This window comes from Lutjanus erythropterus, chromosome 19, assembly GCF_056507025.1.
Source record: "Lutjanus erythropterus isolate fLutEry1 chromosome 19, fLutEry1.hap2, whole genome shotgun sequence".
Classification (NCBI taxonomy): domain Eukaryota; kingdom Metazoa; phylum Chordata; class Actinopteri; order Lutjaniformes; family Lutjanidae; genus Lutjanus; species Lutjanus erythropterus.
Window position 1 is genome coordinate 12,921,747 of NC_139335.1, and position 19,250 is coordinate 12,940,996.

General features: G+C 39.9%; 1 protein-coding gene across 4 annotated transcripts in view; it reads right to left on the minus strand.

Annotated features, from left to right (window-relative positions):
* The window catches only part of baiap2a (BAR/IMD domain containing adaptor protein 2a), a 75,120-nt gene that overhangs the window by 21,810 nt on the left and 34,060 nt on the right, over positions 1-19,250 (minus strand). For all 4 annotated transcript variants that reach the window (XM_084743883.1, XM_084743885.1, XM_084743886.1 and 1 more), the window contains exons 4-6: positions 12,669-12,730; positions 8,007-8,078; positions 3,839-3,976 (exon numbers count right to left, since the gene is read on the minus strand). In XM_084743883.1, coding sequence (XP_084600009.1) covers positions 3,839-3,976; positions 8,007-8,078; positions 12,669-12,730 — 272 coding nt within the window. The remainder of the gene's footprint in view (positions 1-3,838; positions 3,977-8,006; positions 8,079-12,668; positions 12,731-19,250) is intronic.

Here is a 19,250-nt window from a genome sequence, read left to right on the forward strand (position 1 = left end):
CCCTCGCAAGTTTTACTTCTTGTACTTTTCTTGACTCCCTCTTACTGGCTGAAAGAACCCACCTCTGTCTGCGCAAATTAAACTAAACACCCTCAGACGACGCGTCCGTAGCCAGTCACTATCAAAGCCTCTCTGGGTGGATGGCTGTCACCGTGAAGCGCAGGTCTTGAGGGAGTGCAGGGCTCTCTCCCGCTCCGTGTGTCGTGGTCCCCGAGGGACTCTGGCACAAACGAGTTGACTTTTCTCTCACACGCCCACAGCCGCGATATGATCAGTGAGAGTGAGCAGGCTGAAAATGAGAAAGGGAGATTGATTTTCCTTTTCCCTGCTAACCGACTGTACGTTATGAGTCCGGAGCCTGATGAGCTCGCTCCTCTGCACAGATGGGCCCAATTGATCAGTCATACAGACTCAGAAAAAGTGTGGAGTAATGCTACTTCTCTCTATGTCCAATATGCATCAACTTTAAATTGGTGGCCTTTTGTGCTGCGCTAGTGGTTAGTCCATCTGTCGCAGCATCTACTTCGATCCACAGCAAGACAAACTACTGTAAAACTAGGGCTGCAAGCAAAAAGTATCATTAATTAGTTTGCTGATTATTTTCACAATTAATCAATCAATCTTTTAGTCTTTAAAATGTAAAAAAAAAAAGCAAAAAATGCTCATCACATTTTCCCAGGACCCAAAGTGACATCTTTAAATTGCTTCTTTTGTCTAACCAACAGTCCAAAACCCAAAGATTCTTCATTTACTATCATAAATGACAAAGAAAGCAGCAGATCGTCCATATAAGAAGCAGAATCCTGAAGTTTTTGGGGAAGTCATGACCTTTCGTGTGCCGTTACCATCCGGCCAAACTTTCAATTAGAAGAAATAAAATATCAAAGTCTGTTGGACAGATTGCATTGGCCCTCATAAAAGAACCACTCGTACCAACAGATTTGTTCTTAAGCGGTTTGTAAATGAGATTTAGGAGAGCTTGCTGGATTCTGAATTTTTTCTTATTTTGAATTTTCTCTATGATACAAACAAAATTTACCAGCGGTCCAGACCTGGCCTACTGGCCGTATACTCATATGCAGGTTTATAAAATTGCTGTCCAGGGGAACATTTGAGCAACAGTGCAACTTTTTTTCATCTATTTCTGCCATTTTCAACCATTTCTTATTTATTTTACTGACAATATTACAGTCAAAGAACATTTCATTAACACTGCTTGTTTTTCCCAGTCCTCAGCTTCAGCAGGTCCCTTGATTGGAGATGCTATTAAAATTATAGATTTTCCTTTATGGATCTTTGAAAGCAGGAGCTTCATCAACTCTAACCTCCAAATTCGTAAAGTTCTACTTTTTACTCTTTGATGCCATTTTCATGCATGAACACTTCCTGGCATATGGAGCAAGGAGTATAGCCTTATATGGTATTATTGGAGTGTTAATTTTGTTAATTTACAATATTCATGCATGTGCACTCAAATGCATACAGGTGGATCATTTGACACATTCATCTGAAGGTCAGAACATTTGCTGAATATCTCACGTGGCATGTTTGCCATTGTACCAAAAAAAGTAAGAGAAAGTGGAGAAAGAGGATAAGAATATGAAAATGTTCTTGCATGAGGCCTGATATCAGGCAGAACTGACAACACGTGACACTGTTTCCATTTTCAGTCTGTCATTTCCTCCACTCTGACCAATTTCTGTAAGAAAAGGCATTTTGATTTTTCCTAACCAATCACATATACGGCGCACATCTTGACAACAGCGTTAGTCTCGCCTGCGGCCCTGATTGGCTGATTGTTAGTCTCCCCGTGGTGCTCACTGGATCGACTGCTTTTTCAGACAAGGAACCGCTGTTTCATATCATGATGCCAGACAAATCTGTCCACTCGATGGAGTGGGCGGATTTAAAGGTCTGCACCCAGCCAACGGATAGCAAGAAATGTCAATAATGTGACTCCTTCCTCTGTGGACTTTTTTTCTTGAACGACCAGTGGGAGAATATTTCAACACTGCACACAAGATATTTAAGCTGAACACATTTGTACTCCTGAAGGGTTGTACTTTAATTCCCCTATAGATGTAGACAAACAGATCAGATTCATTCTAAAAATTACTTCTACTTTTTTTGAAAGTTTGGGTCAAAACTCAGGGACAGCATTCCTGATTCTGTTCATCAGATTGTGCTTAATGTCAAACAGTCAGAGGCCTCATGATCCAGCACATGAGGCAGTCAGACAGGAACATGTGACAACTTGCCATTCTTGACTGAGATTTACGGGCTAAGTGCACTCAAACACCCCTCCTGTACCAAGCCCTGCTCCACGCAACACCAGACTGCAGCTACAGGGGAAATAAAACACAACCTTTGAGTAGTACAAATGTGATGCCTTACAGTGACACTTCATACAACATCTCCTCATGGCATCCCTGACACAGTGGAACAAACTCATTGTGACACAGCAGTCAGATCAATGTAGCACTGCCACTCCATACCCCGACCGGAAAGAGCGGATGTTTGTGTGAACGTGTCCGACCGTATCCGTAGAAAGAGGAAGTGCTCTCCTCTACCATCTGGGTAGCAAAGAGCAAAGTTTCCGTACGCAATGAACTCTACCAAAACCTTATCCATAAGTGTTGGAAAAATCTTGTTTCTGCAGCAGCTATCCATCTGATTCTATCATGAACCTCCACACTTCACAGCAACACCAACAGAAGCTCAGCAATTACCCTGCAAGTCTCGACCTGAGATGTTTGTTTCCATCCCTCCAGGCGGTTTGTCTTCCAGCCTCCAATGAAATCGTTGAGAAGGAACAGCAGTCACACTGTCGCCATTGTCTGCTGCGTCATTTTTTTTCTCTGTTTGACAGCAACACTGGTGACTTAACCAATGAATAACTTGTACACGACACCACAGCGAAGGCCTACAGTAATAGGAGGTTGGTGCGCCTCTGCAGGCATGAGTGTGTGTGTTTATTTGGGAAAAGAAATTCACTTTTTAACTTTTCACCTGAGCTGCTCTGTTGGAAGTTGCTTTGCTAGGGAAATAATCACATGAATGATGCTGCCCAAAGTTCCCTCAGTGAATCACATGACTGCTTCAGTTTGACACATAATCACTTTGACAAGTTGTAAATATCAGCTGTGTGTCTTTAAATCATGTTTACGTTTCATGCAGTGTACCAACATTTTTGGAATTGGGATTTGTAGATCATCCTCAGAAAATTTGCCATCTTATCTGCTCCTGTTTGGATAATTGACTCAGCTATTTTGTGCTGTATACACAAGATTTACCCTGATCAAAGACGTGTGCCGAAACACACTAGCTTAAGTAAATGCTGATTCTCTTCCAGTACATCAATTAGTGCTACTGACTTATTTTTCTCTCACGTATGTGTCTATGTGCCTGCCTTATGTGTGTACTAGATGTACCAAAGATTGGCAAGGGCATACAATTCATAATCAAACCTCCACTATTTGCCTTCCCACTCAGGGCATCTCGTCGCCACTGCCTCCACCCCCATCCTTGCTGTTTTGTGCTTTACTTTATGAAAAATAAAGTCATTATTCTGCACCAAGACTCATGAAGCTCCAATCCAACAGTCACCCACATGCACACAAAGTCTGCTAAAACTAACTACAACAGTGCTACGAACTGGCTTGAGAGTATTTATATTTTAATTTTCTCAATTTTGGTTTTGCCATATCTGGGTATTTAGTCATTTTGCTTGTCTTACATTAGCTCATCATGATGGTAGTCCATTCTGAGGCATTTTCATTTTAATTCTGAGAGCTAATGTAGTACGAGGCTTTGCACAAAAACTCAGCGAGTCACTCACCTGCATCTCCTTCTCTCCGTACTTGGAGGGGTTCTTGCTGCCCTGGCTCTTCCTGCGCAGCTTCTTCAGTTCAGCCTGGCACTTCTCCAGACTCTCCCCTTTGCTCTTGTGTTCCATCTGGTATTTCTTCAGGGCAGCCTACGTGGGGCAACAGGCAAGAGCACAAACACTAAATTAGGACCCCAAATTAAAAGGCCTGGATGTAACAGGGTGGGCTGTAGATGAGGAATTATGTAACACTACTGCCAACCTATTTCTGAGATTTTGTAGACTAATTTCTCACAAACAGCTACAGGACTGAACTCATTTCACTGCAGTGTGAAAATCAACTTGCAGAGCCTTGAAACTTTGACTTTTAGACATGTAATGCATCAGTAAATGTAATTTTTTTGTTAAAGTTACAGTATTTCTGTTTGGTACTGCAGATAATTGTGGCAACTAAGGATTTTTAGATAAATCTGTTGATCATTTTCCCCAATAATTGATTAGTTATTTCCAAAAGCTATTTTCCAAAAGCCCATGGTGACGACCTAAAATGTGTTGTTTTTTGTTCACAAGCCAAAGATAATCAGTTTACCATTACAAAGAATGAAAGAAACCAGAAAATATTCACTTTTGAAAAGCTCAAATCAGAGAATTTGGAAATGTTTTCTTTTAAAAATGATGAGTGAGATTCACTGAACAGCTCACAATAAAAATAAATAATCGACTGACTGTTGCAGGTATAATTAAAAAAAAGAAAAGAAAAGTAAAATGGAGTGAACAAGATAGCCAACACTAATGGCAGCAAATACTACTATTAGATACTGTTGGTTAATAATACTGTTATACTGCTAGCTAAAACTACCATTAGCTACAGATAGTTGGCAATTCATGAAAAAGTTCACAAATACGTGATTAATCAACCAGCCGTTGCAGCTCTACTGCAGATTAAAATCTTGCTTGGGTTGTTTTGAAAACTTCTCACGAAGGCTTTAACATCTGAAAGCAATCTTTTTAATTAAAGAAACATGCAAATTCGCACAATTCTTTCCAATGTTTGCTGATTATTTGTCTTCCTGATTTGATTTTGCAAACAACAAAGCTCATGATTGTGTCTCTTAAAACATTCACTGCGATTGATTATGCATCTCAAGCAGTCTTCAAGTGGATTTTCTTTGCGTGGTGAAAGCAGCAGAAATCAGTGGCAGCCTGCGGAGTTAAAAACTAATGTGTGATTTGTAGAACAAGCAAAGCGACCAGCCTAGTCCTTTTACAGGCAGTTTATTTATTTAATTCATTTAATTTGCTTATTTAATTATTTATTTATCAAGAATAACAACTTTGTTTCCGGGCTGTACCAGCTCTGTTGCTATAGTAACTGTGTCTAGTGTGACAAAGCTCATGTGGTTTCTCTACAAGGCAAAAATTGGCGCAGGAGAGCTCATGCATGAGGGTTCAACACCCACATTTGCATACTGTAAGACACTGAGGATGGAGGCAGGTATTCCTCTAGGTATCATGTGGCTGAAAAGGAGCCGAATAAAGGCTGACGTTGTCACTGGAAGACCAGCAGCATGACACATGCAGTGTCTGGATTTCATAACAGAAACGGGTGGTATTAGATCTGCAGGTCTGAGCTTGACTGCACTCTTAGAAATGAAGGTTACAAAAGGGTTCTCTCCTGAAGGTCTGAGGTTCTACCGAAGAACGATTTGCTTCTGAAGAACCCTTGACAGAAGACACAGTTTATTAAGGGCTCTTTGTAAGACTGCTGGTTCTATTAAGAACACTTTTCACCCAAAGGACCATTTTTGGAAGAAATGATTCTCATCAACTCATCAAGGGTTCTTTGCATCATAATATAAAAGGGTTCACAGTAGAAGCTCTTCTAGTGGGTTCTAGATAAAACCCCTGGAATATAAAAAGGTTCTCGATAGGTAAAACACCTTATAATGCTTTATAGAAAGGTTCTACCGAGTGTGGAAACCTCTAAACAACTTTTAAATTTCATCAACTGCCGATTGCTTTACCAAACCAGGAGCGTCTCTGAAATATTGATTTGTTCAATAGGTTTCTACAAAAAATGGATCAAATCATGCCTTCACACTGGTGTTGTCTAACCCAATAACAATGAATGACTCATCCTTTCATTCCCTGGAGTACAACCAATATGGGTCACTCTGCTATTCATATCTACGATTTAACTCCCAGAAACCGAGGCTCCCCAGTGGAAAATCCCCAACACACAGATCACACAGGGTAGTGATGGTTAGAGGAGACGCAACTGGGTTCTGTGAAAAGTTTGCTTTTAGTTTTTAGGGTCAGACTTGGTAAATATGATCATGTCCCTATAGCGTCCGGCTCACTGAGCTGGTTCTTCCTAATCAATAAAGCATAAGCCTGTTGACTTTTGTTGCCAACACCTGTACACATGCTTCTCAATCACTGGCCACTACTGGAGACAGATAATTGAACTTTGGTATATGTGGGAGAATTGTCCTTTACAGGCTTATCTGCCAGGAATGCTCCTCTTCCTGGGTAATCTACAGGCTCTTTTTTTGCATTTTACAATTATGCCTAAATGCTGACCTCTGTGTAATGACTGAAGATTGTTGTACACCCCCCCGGTAAGTCATTATGTGAGACAAGAGAAAGAGAGGCAGAGACAGAGGGGGAGCAGAGATGAGGGAGCTGCACCGCTGGGAACAGCACGCACACACTTGGAAAACAGCAAGCTTTCCTTTGAGTCTTTTTGAACTCAGTCAAATTTTTGGATGATTAATTCACAAAGTCTGAAGCAAAATGACTGCTATTATCACTGCGGCAGATCTGTGGGAAATTCATTAAAAGTAATGGATGTTAAAACCTCAGGGATGTGCCAGGATAGAAATGTCTGAAATGGTTGGTGCATCTGAACTAATATAAGGAGCATGGAAGATGGTTGGTTTTATATATCAGTTCAGACAGGAAACACTCGTTTTGCATACACTGCATACAATGTGTCAGAGAGTTTAAATCAGAATACTTGTGGTTTTCATTTGAACCCAACAATGCCACATCTGAAACACATCAGATTCGCTCCCTGATAAGTCAAGAGGACACGACCCATATTACAGAAATTTCCTATCTTAACCTTAAATTAAGATAGGAAGAGATAAGGATTTGTGAATTAAAGGGAAAATACTGGGCTAAGATAGCAAAGTCTCCATTGTATCCAGCATCCACTGTGTAAAAGCGGCTTAAACCAGTTAGCTAAAACAACTGTTTGCCAACAGTAGCTACCGTTAACTTTTGCTACTGTTAACTAATACCACTGTTGTACTGTTAGCGAGCACTACCGTTAGCAACTGAGCAAAGTGAAAGTTTGTTAAGCTTAACAGTTATCCAAAAAGTTTGGTGAGTTCGTTTAAAATTTTGGGAAGTAAGTAGGATATGAACATTAACTGTTTATCTCTGATGGCTTTTTTTCCTAAATAAAAAAAACCTGCTCATCTATAATGTTTTTTCCCCCTAAATTAAGCCCTGATCCTAATTACCATGGTTACCAAAGAGTTAAGAATCTGCAAGTTAGGATTTTTTCTGTAATACGGCCCCAGCAAGCCTAAATTACTCACAAACAAATCCCTTTTGTCCATTTAATTTTAAGAGCAATATTATATTAAGTGTGTGTGTGTGTGTGAGAGAGAGAGTGAGTGGCTGTGAGCCGGAGCAGCTCGTAACGTGGTCCTTCCAACAATACAATCCAATAATGGCAACATTATCCCATCCCCCAAAACAACGCACAGCAGTGCTGCTCTACACTTAGGCTGCAACCCACTCATTCTAAAGATATCACACGTAGACCAGCTCCACAGTGCCTATACACACACACACACACACACACACGCGCACGCACACACGCACACACACACACTCCGGAAGGGGTTTATTATAATCAGTCTACCGCTGACGGGTGAGTAGATATGAAATGTTATTTCAAAGCTCGTCTTTTTACAGACGCATCCTCTAATTGTCTCAGAGACAGACTTTGATCCAGATGTTAAAACACAACTTCACCTCCATCTCTGCTATTGCTTCAGTCAAATTAGGCATTCAGAGATCTGCTGGTTTAAAATAATGTAAAGCACTACAGCCAGATAAAATATGCATTCATTGGATTGGGAGAGACGGCCAATCAGATACTCACAGTCAGATAACGAGCATCCAGCTCCACCTTCTTCTCCAGCTCGGAGAGCAGCTCGTTGTGGAAGGATTTCAACTGCAGGGAAAACACAAAAACAGTCAAATTAAATGCTAATGATTGTTATTTCAGTGACAAAATCATTAATGGATGCTGAATGTGGATACGCAGGCTTACACACCAAGTTGCACGCAATAGAGGACTAAGTTATTAAATTTCATGCGTTGTCCTCATTTACTCAGTTACAGAATAAATGTTTTAGCAACACAGTCCTGGCCTGTGAAGCCTCTCTCAGCTTGCAAATCACTGTCACAGATTCAGTGTTATCTCCCACAATATTTAGTCACTAGATTGTAAACTGACCTGCCTGAAGAAGCGGCAACAGTATCAGAATAAAATGCTCAATCGCTGCTTACTGCTTACATTCGTACTAAATCTTATTAATATCATCAATTATCTTGAATTTAGTTTTATTTTTTTTAATCCTCTGTGGTGTCTCAATTCATAGAAATCTATGAAATATATTGTGTGAGCTTAGATGTAAACAGGTTACTGTTTATTTAACATTTAAATGGTGTTGAATGAACAGGATCCCAGCAAATATAAAAGGATACCTATGGGATTTTGGATTTTTTTGGATTAGTGCAGAAAATAATCTCTGTGGTAAACAAATGTTTATGATGCTTACGCATTCTGCAAGACAGTGTTCACAAAATGACAACACTTTTGTAATTTTTGAAGCTTAAATGTAATTGGCGAGTAAAATGTAATGTAAAAAAACACCACCACTTGTGACCTACGTTCTGTGTGATGACATTTAAAGTCCTTGACGCAGTTATTTTTTTTTTCCCATGATGGTTAAGTCATGACCTGCCTTACTTTACCTCTGACTGGTTAGCATTAAACGTCATCACGCCGACCATTAGTCACTTAGTGGTGACTGAAATGCTGCATCCCAAATCACCTCTGTGGTCTCATTTAGCCGCTTGTTTTTTTAAAAACACATAACACTTCAAAATTCACCAGTGTGGTATTTACTACAGGTGGGAGAATAAAACTATTCTCTTAAATCAACTGTTTTATACATATGTGTGTCTTAATTCAGCTACTATAATATATCCAGAGCAAATATGGTTATTTTCTTGTGAGATTGAGCTGGGATTTCCTATATATCTGAATGCCGTCTAAATGCATCACAGCTCCGTGGACCTGCACAAGTGGTATCACTAGTCTTTCGTTGACACCCAAAGCTGCCACTTGATTACAACTTGGACTGACTGTAACATCAAAAATCAATTTTGATGTATAGTGACAGAGCACCCCAAGGGCCCCGCCATCTGTTGGCGCTTGCCCCCGGGTGTTGTCATTAACGAGTTTGTGCCTCTGACGCAGTGGGAGTAAACTAAGCTACGTGCTGACATTTATACTTCCTACCGATTACAAGCGATGGGTGAGTGCTACTTTTTACTCTATTTACGAGAAATAAAGTTATTGTGGTGTTTTAGTTTATACAGCACTGTTTAAAGTTATGGTTGTATCTGGTTGCTACTGCTGGGCAGTAGATGGTGATGCTGTGTTTCAGCGATGACGCACATTAACAGTGTCTGATCCCACTTCATTATGCATATTAAGTGAACTCACTCTGAACTACGCCTGTCTTAATATTCTGGCTGAAAAAGCGGTGATAAAATATTTGGCATATAGACCTAACTTACATTTTTGTTATTCAACTGAAGGCGGTGCACTGATAAAATTGTGGCTGTACTTTATCAGTTGTAGCTGCACAAGCGACTGGTGAACACTGTTACATTAACCGTGGAAGCATGTTTTTGTGCCACATGGCATGCGTGTGCAATCTGGCTGCTGAGTGACATAAATGAAGATCTGACGGTAATACTGAAATAGCTGCACTGTGGAGTGCGTCTGTGCTGTGTTTATAAAGATCGACTGTCTTGACGGCGTTTGTGCAGTAGCGGCTGATTTGGCTGCATCAGCACCCATAGGACAACTTTGTGCATGCGTGTGCATGTGTGTGTGTGTGTGTGTGTACAGGGGTCGGGTCGGGGGTGGGGTGTTCAGTTTACTGAAGGCCCTTGCTGAAACCCCATGGTACGCTGCTGTAAATATATAAATAACTGTTAGCACTGTGATAAAATTATCCTAAACAATTTTACATAATATGCTTAACATAAAACGACACGTGTGCTCACACTTAGAGGAATATATTTCCTCTGCACCATGGAAACAAACCAGCGGCGGATGATTTCACATTACTAACTCAATCTGCTGCTCCAGCTTTAACACTCCACACTGATCAGCTACAGCAACCTAAAAAAGTCAAAAATCAATATTCCCAGTGGGCTTAAATACACGAAGGAACCCTATTGATTTTGCCCTGACATCTAATTGTATTAATGAGTATCCTTTGTCACTAGCTTTTTAAACAGGAACATAAAACCTTGAAAGACTGGCTGACGTGATGTTTGGAAGCATGACTCATGATATACAGTCTCCAGAAGCGTTACGATAAACTTTTCCTCAAATGTGAAAATCTCTTAAAGCTCGTGTTAACCACAGACATTATTTTAGGCAAAGCTTCATTCAGAAATCTTTGAGATAAGGGAACCAGAGGTACCAAAAAAAACTCATTTTCAGGTTTCATGACTCATTCCTGCAGCAACCTTTGAACATTTCTAACATTGCTAAGGCGAAGCATTGCATACAACTGTACATATGGGCAGTGTAGGCACAGGTGTAGATAGATGCAGAAAAGAAATACGAACCCTTTCCTTTAAGGGCAGCTGGCTCGTGGGTGCTCAAGCTGCAGGGCATCAACGTGATAAGCACCTATGCCCGGGCTTTACACACACACACTAATGAACTTGATATCGACTGTGGATAAATCACCATACCAGCACATATTACCCAGAATGCTGTACTGTACAATTAACTCACTCAACATCCCCAGCCACCTCCTGTGTTAGCGGTTTGAATTTATATGAGCTCAGGGTGTTCATTCAATATGAGTTCATGTTCATTTAATTATCATGTATTCCTTGTTGCTGCCCACAGGGAGGAGTCCGTGTCACGGCTGGGCAAATTTGTTGTCGAGTATCATGGAACAGAGCCACATCAACAAACTTAAATGTAGGCTATTATTGCTGCAATAACCTGTCTTAGCATATCTAAAAAACATGCTGGGTTGATTATGCTGGGTCATAATTCTGGGTTGTAAACACACGGTTGCTCGCGCTGGTCCAAAAGGTCTGTGAGAGGTTCATTTGCAGCTGGTTGGGTTACCAGCCGCTGGTTTAATAATTTTCCCGCTCAATCATTGTTTCCAGAAAGTTCTCACACAGTCAGCGGGTCACACGAAGATTTCATGGTAGGTTGACTTCAATACTTCACCTGGCTATATTTTTAGGAAGCTGTGGGGCATTGGTGCTTTTTTATTTTGTGCCATTCATTAACTGGCTAAATAGTAATAGCAATCTTTTACTAGATGCTAGCTAGCTAACTTCACCATGTCCAGCCCCTTTAGACCTGTGTTCCAGTAACAGTTGAGCAAATTTAGTACCTTGGTCAGCTTTGTTCTTTTTCTTTCCTTCATCAAATCAAAAATCTAATTTTGAAAATGCTTCAATGATGTTGCTGGGAGACCAATAAACACCACATATATTTACATCTTAAGGTAGCTTAGCAAAATGCTACCTAAAGAGTTAACTAATCCACATCAATCATGAGCTAGCTGGTAAGCCGGTGTTTTATTAACATTAGCCAACTTAAGATGTGCCTGTGTGTCACTTTTACAGGAAAACATGTTTAGTTTGTTTTTTGTCTGTCCCACTGCACATTTTTATCTTAATATTTTCATATCTATAACTTAACGTATCAAAATACATACTGTTGCTCATTTAAGATCAAAGAAAGCCAGAAATCGGTAGCTCTAAGTAGAAATACACCAATTTTTTCAGTTCCCACACAGTTCCGATATCCGAGTTTGGAGATATGACAATACCCATAATGCACTCATACCAGAGCTCTTTTTTCTTGATGATGATGATGATTATTGTTGTTGTTGTTGTTGTTGTTGTTGTTGTTTGCAGTAGTTGTATGATTACATGAGGCTGAAAGTAAACTTGAGTTTAGTGGTGAAAGGTCATGTGTCACTTGATGTTCATGGCCTGCGTTTGGTTTCACTATCTAGAAAGCTTGCTTATTGCAAATGTTTCTTGTTTGGTGTCAGTGTTAGTTTTTTTTGCGCTGGTTAAATTTTTTACCAGGAGTGAGCTGGCGAGTACATTTCCTAACAGGGATTTGGGATGTGTGTCACCGATGATACAAAATATGAAAACAGTTATTTATCTTTCATTTTGTGATGCATAGCACATAAATTTTAATGATAACAACGCAGGACTTAGGAATCGGATTTGTATCTGGATCTATGATGTCAGCCTGATATCTAATAATTGAAATACATCAATATTGGCCACCGATACTGAATTGAGCAGCACATGTTCTGTCATATATATAACCAGTGGCTGGCTTAAAGTTGGGCCAAGCAGTTTTTTTCTGAGTGTATTAATATATTACAAGATCTTTCACACAGCTAGAGTTTCATGGAGAGTGCTGTAGTGTTGAAAAACCCTTTGAGCTTAGAATACCAACCATCTCCTCTAGCTGCACTTGGATCTGTCTGTGGACCTCAGCCATCTGGAACAGCACATCCCCTGCACAGAGAGGAAGAGGGAGACAGGGAGAAAACACGTGAAGAACACTCAACAGCACAAGCACTCCTAGAGCAGAAAAACAGAGAGGAGAGAGGTAGGAAACTACAGAAAGAAAAGGAAAAAAAAAAAAGAAGAGAGAAACAGAGAGACCCCCAGCGTGCAAAGCTCATGCAGTAACGCAAGACACACAAACATACAGGACAAGTGACTTGTAAACTGGGACAACGAAGAACATGATGAAAGTTTGTTTTTGGTACGAGATAACAGAAAACAGAGAAACAATAACAAGTGATGACAAGTACGAAAAATGGGGGAGACAAAATGCTTGAAATTAAATTCTGGTTCTTCAAGCGAGTAAGTACTGAGGTCTCATGGAGATTGAAAATATCGCTTTTCTTTCTTTGATTAATCTTAACATCAGGCAATGTGGTTTCCAGAACAAACCTCAAAGAAAGGTTAAAAGTCTCCACACAAAAAAAGGAGCAGAAAACAAAGGGGAAGAGATAAGGAGGGCCATGCAGCTAGTGAGAGTGTTTCATTGTTATATATACCTACAGGCTGCCTCTTCTGAATATGCAGTGCATTGTCAAGAAAAGGAACACAAAGAGCTATGTTGAGCGAAAGACACATATACATACAAAGACAATGTGAGATCTGCATGTACAGAAAAATGAGACACACTCACACACACACTTCCCTAAAGGTCCAAAGCCCCTTAGCTTTAGCTGCGTCTGACAGATTACATATGAGTTATTTACTTGTTGCCTCCCGAAAACATGCAAAATCAGATAATATTAACAATGTGTTTATACTGACTGCCTTCAGTTATTCAGGAAACACACTTCCAGTAAATTTAAATAACTATATTGATTTTAATGAGAAGACTTTTGTGGGGAAGCTCAATAACTGGCCACTGATAGAAACATCAATAATGTTGTGACATGTCACATATTGGTATCGATTCTAAAAATTATTATAGCATTTTTTTTTTTAGCAAAGCAACAGCATTTAAATAGCAATTTATTAACATCTGTTGAATTTTTGCAAATAAAGACAAGACTCGACTGTGGTACCTCGTATGGAACTAGAACTAAACATCTGCCGGGTTGCACACTCAAGTGCAACACTTGCGACACAGATTTACTTCATCTCAATCTACACCCCCCTGCCGTGTCCTCCTCCGAAACTTGTGAAAGAACATATGCTGAAGCGGTTTCGGTGCTAACTTCATAAAGGGCTTTGGAGCGGACTCTCTCTCAACAGACAGCACATACAATGCAAATTGCCACAGACAGACAGCACTGAAACGACAGAGTTGACTTTAACCGCTCCAAAAATAAATAAATACACACATACAATATAAAATTAAAATTCTGTAAAACATCTAGTTTGAGCTTACAGATTTAACCACTTAAATGACATATTTGCAGTGAAGTCGATAACATTTACTTACTGTAGCATTTATAAGCACTACATACACTTGAAATGACATGACATGGTTAAAAAAGTAACTGTAAGCAGATATAACATAATTTTAGGTGTTTATTCATTTATTTATTAATGCAAAATATTTGTTAACAATTACAATGACATTTTTATATCATTACAAACGTGTTTTACTTTATTCTCATTCTTTACTTGTGACGCAGTGGACCCAGTGGAATCAAACAGTTACTTCTGTTTGCAAACTTCAAAAAACTTTACTGACTAGTGGATCAATGCTACTTAAACAAACCAATAGAGTGATGTAGCCAACTGAACGCTGATTGCACAAATTACTTATCTCCTTCCATTGTAAACAAAGCAATGCAGATTTTATTTTATGACTAGTTTGGCTTCTGTTTACAACTTCATATTAAACTTTAATCACTTTTTTTAATTTTGAAACCTGTGTAGTGTCTTTAATTAAATATAATAGAGAATAATAATGAAGAAATTCATAAGCTTCAAGTGTGGCTACAGTCTACAGTTTCAGATTTCAAAATTGAGACAAAAAGCTGCAGTTTAGATCACTGGATTGTGATTGCAATGAAACAATTACCTTTAATTTGCAGACGCTTATAGCTGCTTACAACTACATTATAGTTTGTTACAATACATTTATTAAAAGTGTAAATGCTGCTTCTAAATGCTGATGTTCCCCTGTGGATAAAAACATATGTATGGATCTATCTAAAATTCTGTTTAAGCCATCTTGTTGACCTGCTCATCACCACAAACATGTAAGTGCCTGCAGCAAAATCAAACATAGTGTTAAGACATTTTTTTTCATGAAATACTAAATTCAGTAGGCTACAACCACTGCCCCTACAACTCCTGTATAACCAAGACAGCCAGGCCTTTTGCCCACAATGCAACCTGCCTGCTGATCTGGTGCCTCACAGGGGCAGAGAAGCAGGCCAAAGCATCCTGTCAGTTCCCAGCAGGCCTGCTAAGCAGCTTACAGATTGTCATCCCTGATCACAGCCCTTCAAGGCTTAGAAACCCTGGCATTCTGTTGGCGGCTTCAACTAGCTGGATCAATTAACAAATGAGCAGCCATCACTGCACCGCACATACATACACACATGCATGCACGCACAGAGACAGACTCACACACGTCAAGTAAACTGGCAGTAGGACAGGGTGTTTGCAAGAAGCCAGAAAGGTAAAGAATGAATGAATCTGCGAGAGAGATCTCATCTTGTCATCTGCAGTTTCATTACTGCACAATGTACGATGCCAAAGCATAGGGAGGGAAAAAAAAAAAAAAAAAAAAATCACACTTTGGAGATGCAAATAGTTGCCATGGCAACTTCGATATCATATCACACAACAACAGTAACAGAAAATTGGACTGCAACCTTCAGGGGCAGTTAACCGCAAAGAATTCAATCAAGAATCAATAAAGAGGCATAATGTGGAAAATTTGAATGTGTTGTGTAACATTATTGTTTCGTACAGAAAATATTTGGCTGGCATGACACAACCTGTGAGACTTAGTGTAAGAGCTGCCAGCCTGACGAGGATATCCGCATACCAGCTACATGAGCGACATGACAGACGGGTCAATATCCACAGTGACGAGCTCACAAACAGGCATAGAGTGTACACTTTGACACAAAGACACAATCACATACACACACAGTAAATAAACCCTAAAAGACTTGTCATTATTGTATCAACATTTCCAGCCTTGCCTCAGCCCTGCCTTCGTCCCTGACTGGGAGAAAACAATAGTTCTTTTGTGGTGAGGTGAGCTCAGGTTGATCTGCACCTGCAGCTCAGCAACAAGCAGCCACATGCCTGCAGCCAGCTTAAACCACTGAGTCAGAGAAGGAAGCATGGACACAGGACTTGGGTACACATGAACAGACTGTCCGCCTCAAGTATGACATCAGCTTGTGTAGCTGTATTGACTGCTTGTGTAACAGAAGCGATGATACACCCACACAGGTAGAGAGAAAGAGAAAAAAAAACAGAATAACAGAATGTGGGCTACGAAGCAGAAAAAAAAATATACATATAAAAAGTGGAAGTTTGCAATGTTGAACAGAGAGAACAAGAGAGACAGAGATGGAGGGAGGGAGAGAGGAATGGAGGTGGATGGAGAGACACTGAATCACTGGTGAAGGTCAAGCTGGATTCACTACGGGTTGTCATGGAAGCAGGATAATGCTAGGGTCGTTGCCATGGGAGAAGTTGCAAGATGAGGGGCAGCGGCTGCAAAGTGTTGTGTTACAAAACACTGTTCAAAAGATCTCCACCCTTACTATCAGCTATCATTACATCAGCATCTACACTCGCCTGGGGAGGAAAGTGGAGTGAGTCTCACCTGGGGAGTGAGTGTGTGTACGTGCGTGTGCGCGCATGTGTGTATGCACAGTGACTAAACACTACGGTGACGTTAATAACTGCCTACCTAGCAAGCTAAGTCACATGGGAAACAAACAAGTGGGCAAGTATAATGGGGCAGCAGGATAATGTGCGAGACGCAGATAATAGCTGAGAGTCTGGGTGGCCGCCTCAGTGTGTACGTTTGTGTGCACATGTGTGAGTACGCTCTGTGAAACCACAACACAGTTAATCTGGAAGTGAGGGCGGCTTATGCTTACAGTTCATCCATCCCATGCCATCTCTCTCTCTCGCACACACACAGACTCATTTTGTAGTTTTTCGAACTGCAGGAAAGCCTCACAAGCGAAACTACCGATACGTATATGACATCTAACTATAAAAGGAGGACTGTCTGTTTCTCCAACATTTATTCAGCCATTTATTTTCTGTTTACTTTATCAGCCATGCATGAGTGTCAGTGGCCTAAACTAGCATTACAGGCTATTTCCTCTCCCTGCCAGTGATTAACTGCATATCACTCCTGTGATGAAATAAATCCATGTCTTAACCATTTTAAGTTTTAAGTTAAGTACTTCACTAAAAATACTGATTCTTCAGCTCAGGAAAAGGCTTACGACAACAATAATAATAATAATAAGTCTATCCTTCACAGCAATCCTTTTGAATATAAGGATCAGTATTTTTCTGATCAGGCATCTGACTAATGAAGCCTGTTATCATTATTATTATTAATATCATAATACAGCAGTTACCTGGAAATTAGATGATGATGTTTAAATGATTGACTAAAATATTTGAATATTAACATATATTCGGGGCTAATTAATTGCTAGATATTAAATGAGTAATAAAAAATAATTGCTAGAATAATCGAGGCACTGCACTAGTGTCACTAAAATCAGAAGCTCAGCCATCACAGCTGTGCAACCTACTGGCCTAATATAAGTTTGTCCAGCAATGGTGTCATGCATTTAGGCCATAATGAAGGCTTGACGGGAGAAACGTAAGTGGGCCACGCTGCAGTTGCAAAACAGTCTTGATGTTTATATCCAACAAGGTCTCAGGTAGGTTGTCATGCATTGTCTGCTGGATAAGACTGTGGCAAATCCAAGCCATCTGGTATCAGTGAGTCAAAATCCTGGCCTCTTATTTTAAGCCGTCGTTCCACTACAGCCACAACCACACAACATGTTTTATAACAGCAAAAAGCTGCAAAATAAGATGCGACTTCCAGTCCGTATTCTTAGACAAAAGAGCTATAAAAATGTATTTTAACATCTTAAAACAGAGCAGAATAGTTACATCATATTCTAGCATTTGGGTAATATTGACTTTACCTATCTATTGGGCTGAAGCAAACAAAACTATCATTTTACAAAGTGTCAGCTCTCCAGCCCATGAATCTCTGCTCTCTTATTATGCACAAGCTAATAAGCTTTGTTCTGCATAGCTGATATGTCTTAACCGGCTGCATGTTACCCTCTATGGAGTTGTTGATTGGTCCAGAACATATCTCAGTGGCCTGGCTCATTTATCATGTTTCTGAGGTCATAAAATGTGTCTGGTTGAACAAGGCTGTGGGTAACCAACCCTTTAAAATATCTATCTAAATCCTGATTGGTGTGGTATCTGCTGTGAAATAAATCTGTCATTTATCCTTCAGCCTGATTGAAGCAAGATTTTATGGTACAGTAGAGGGTTAATAACTTCACAGAAACCGGTAGAAGACTGCAAAAGCAATTGGGATTCAACTTAAATTCTTTTTTTTACAAAAACAGTATGTCCCCCGAGAGAAGCTTTAATACTTCAGCACAAAGATCCTTTTGATAACTTATCTACTTTTCCTTGTCGCTGAAAGCGTAAGTGTTGAATTCCAACCACTTCGATCGATTTGACAAACTTCGGAGAAACACACAGAGAGAGAGAAAGTCAAATAATGGCGAGACAAGTAAAAAAGATTATGGATTAAGAGCAGGAACAGTTACTCTGACTGTCGCATACAAATTACAGAGTGTATGTTGGTGACAAGTTGTGTGAGGAATCCTTTACAGATCTGGGGTGTTGTTATCTCTCTGCTCTTTGCAGCAAAGTTTTCTAAGAATCAAATGAAGTGAGAAGTGAAGAAAGCCCAAAATGAAAGAGAAACAGATTTTGTTCTTGGGCAAATTAGGCAGACAGAGAGAAAGTGACAGCCAGGAAGACAAAAAGTGGAGTCAAAGGGAAAATCCCATGAGAATGCAGTAATAACAAGTGATACCTCATGCAAAAGAAAAGAAACCCTCGTTTAAGCCTTAACAATAGTGCTGTTTTCTCCAAAGCTGTGGAGAGGAGCATTTTGCACTTGAGTGGCAATAAGAAAAAAAAAAAGAAGGAAAAACTGCAGAGTCATGCAGCTACCTGTTGAGGTATGGAGATTGAAGGAGGGGCTGATTGAAAAACCAAACTGAGCTTTTTGACTGTGTGTGTGTATGTGTCTGTTATTTGATCCCACCAGTTAGCCCAAAGATACCAAGGTCAATACGGGTCTCCAAACATAGTTTTCAAGTCTGAATAAGCACTCGTGAGGGGAAACAATGGTAGGCATGTTGGCTCAACAGCAAAATGTGTTTTAGCCACTTAAAAGGGAACATCTAAAAAAGAAAATAACAATATTAATTTAAGCGTTATTTGTTTTACCCACTTA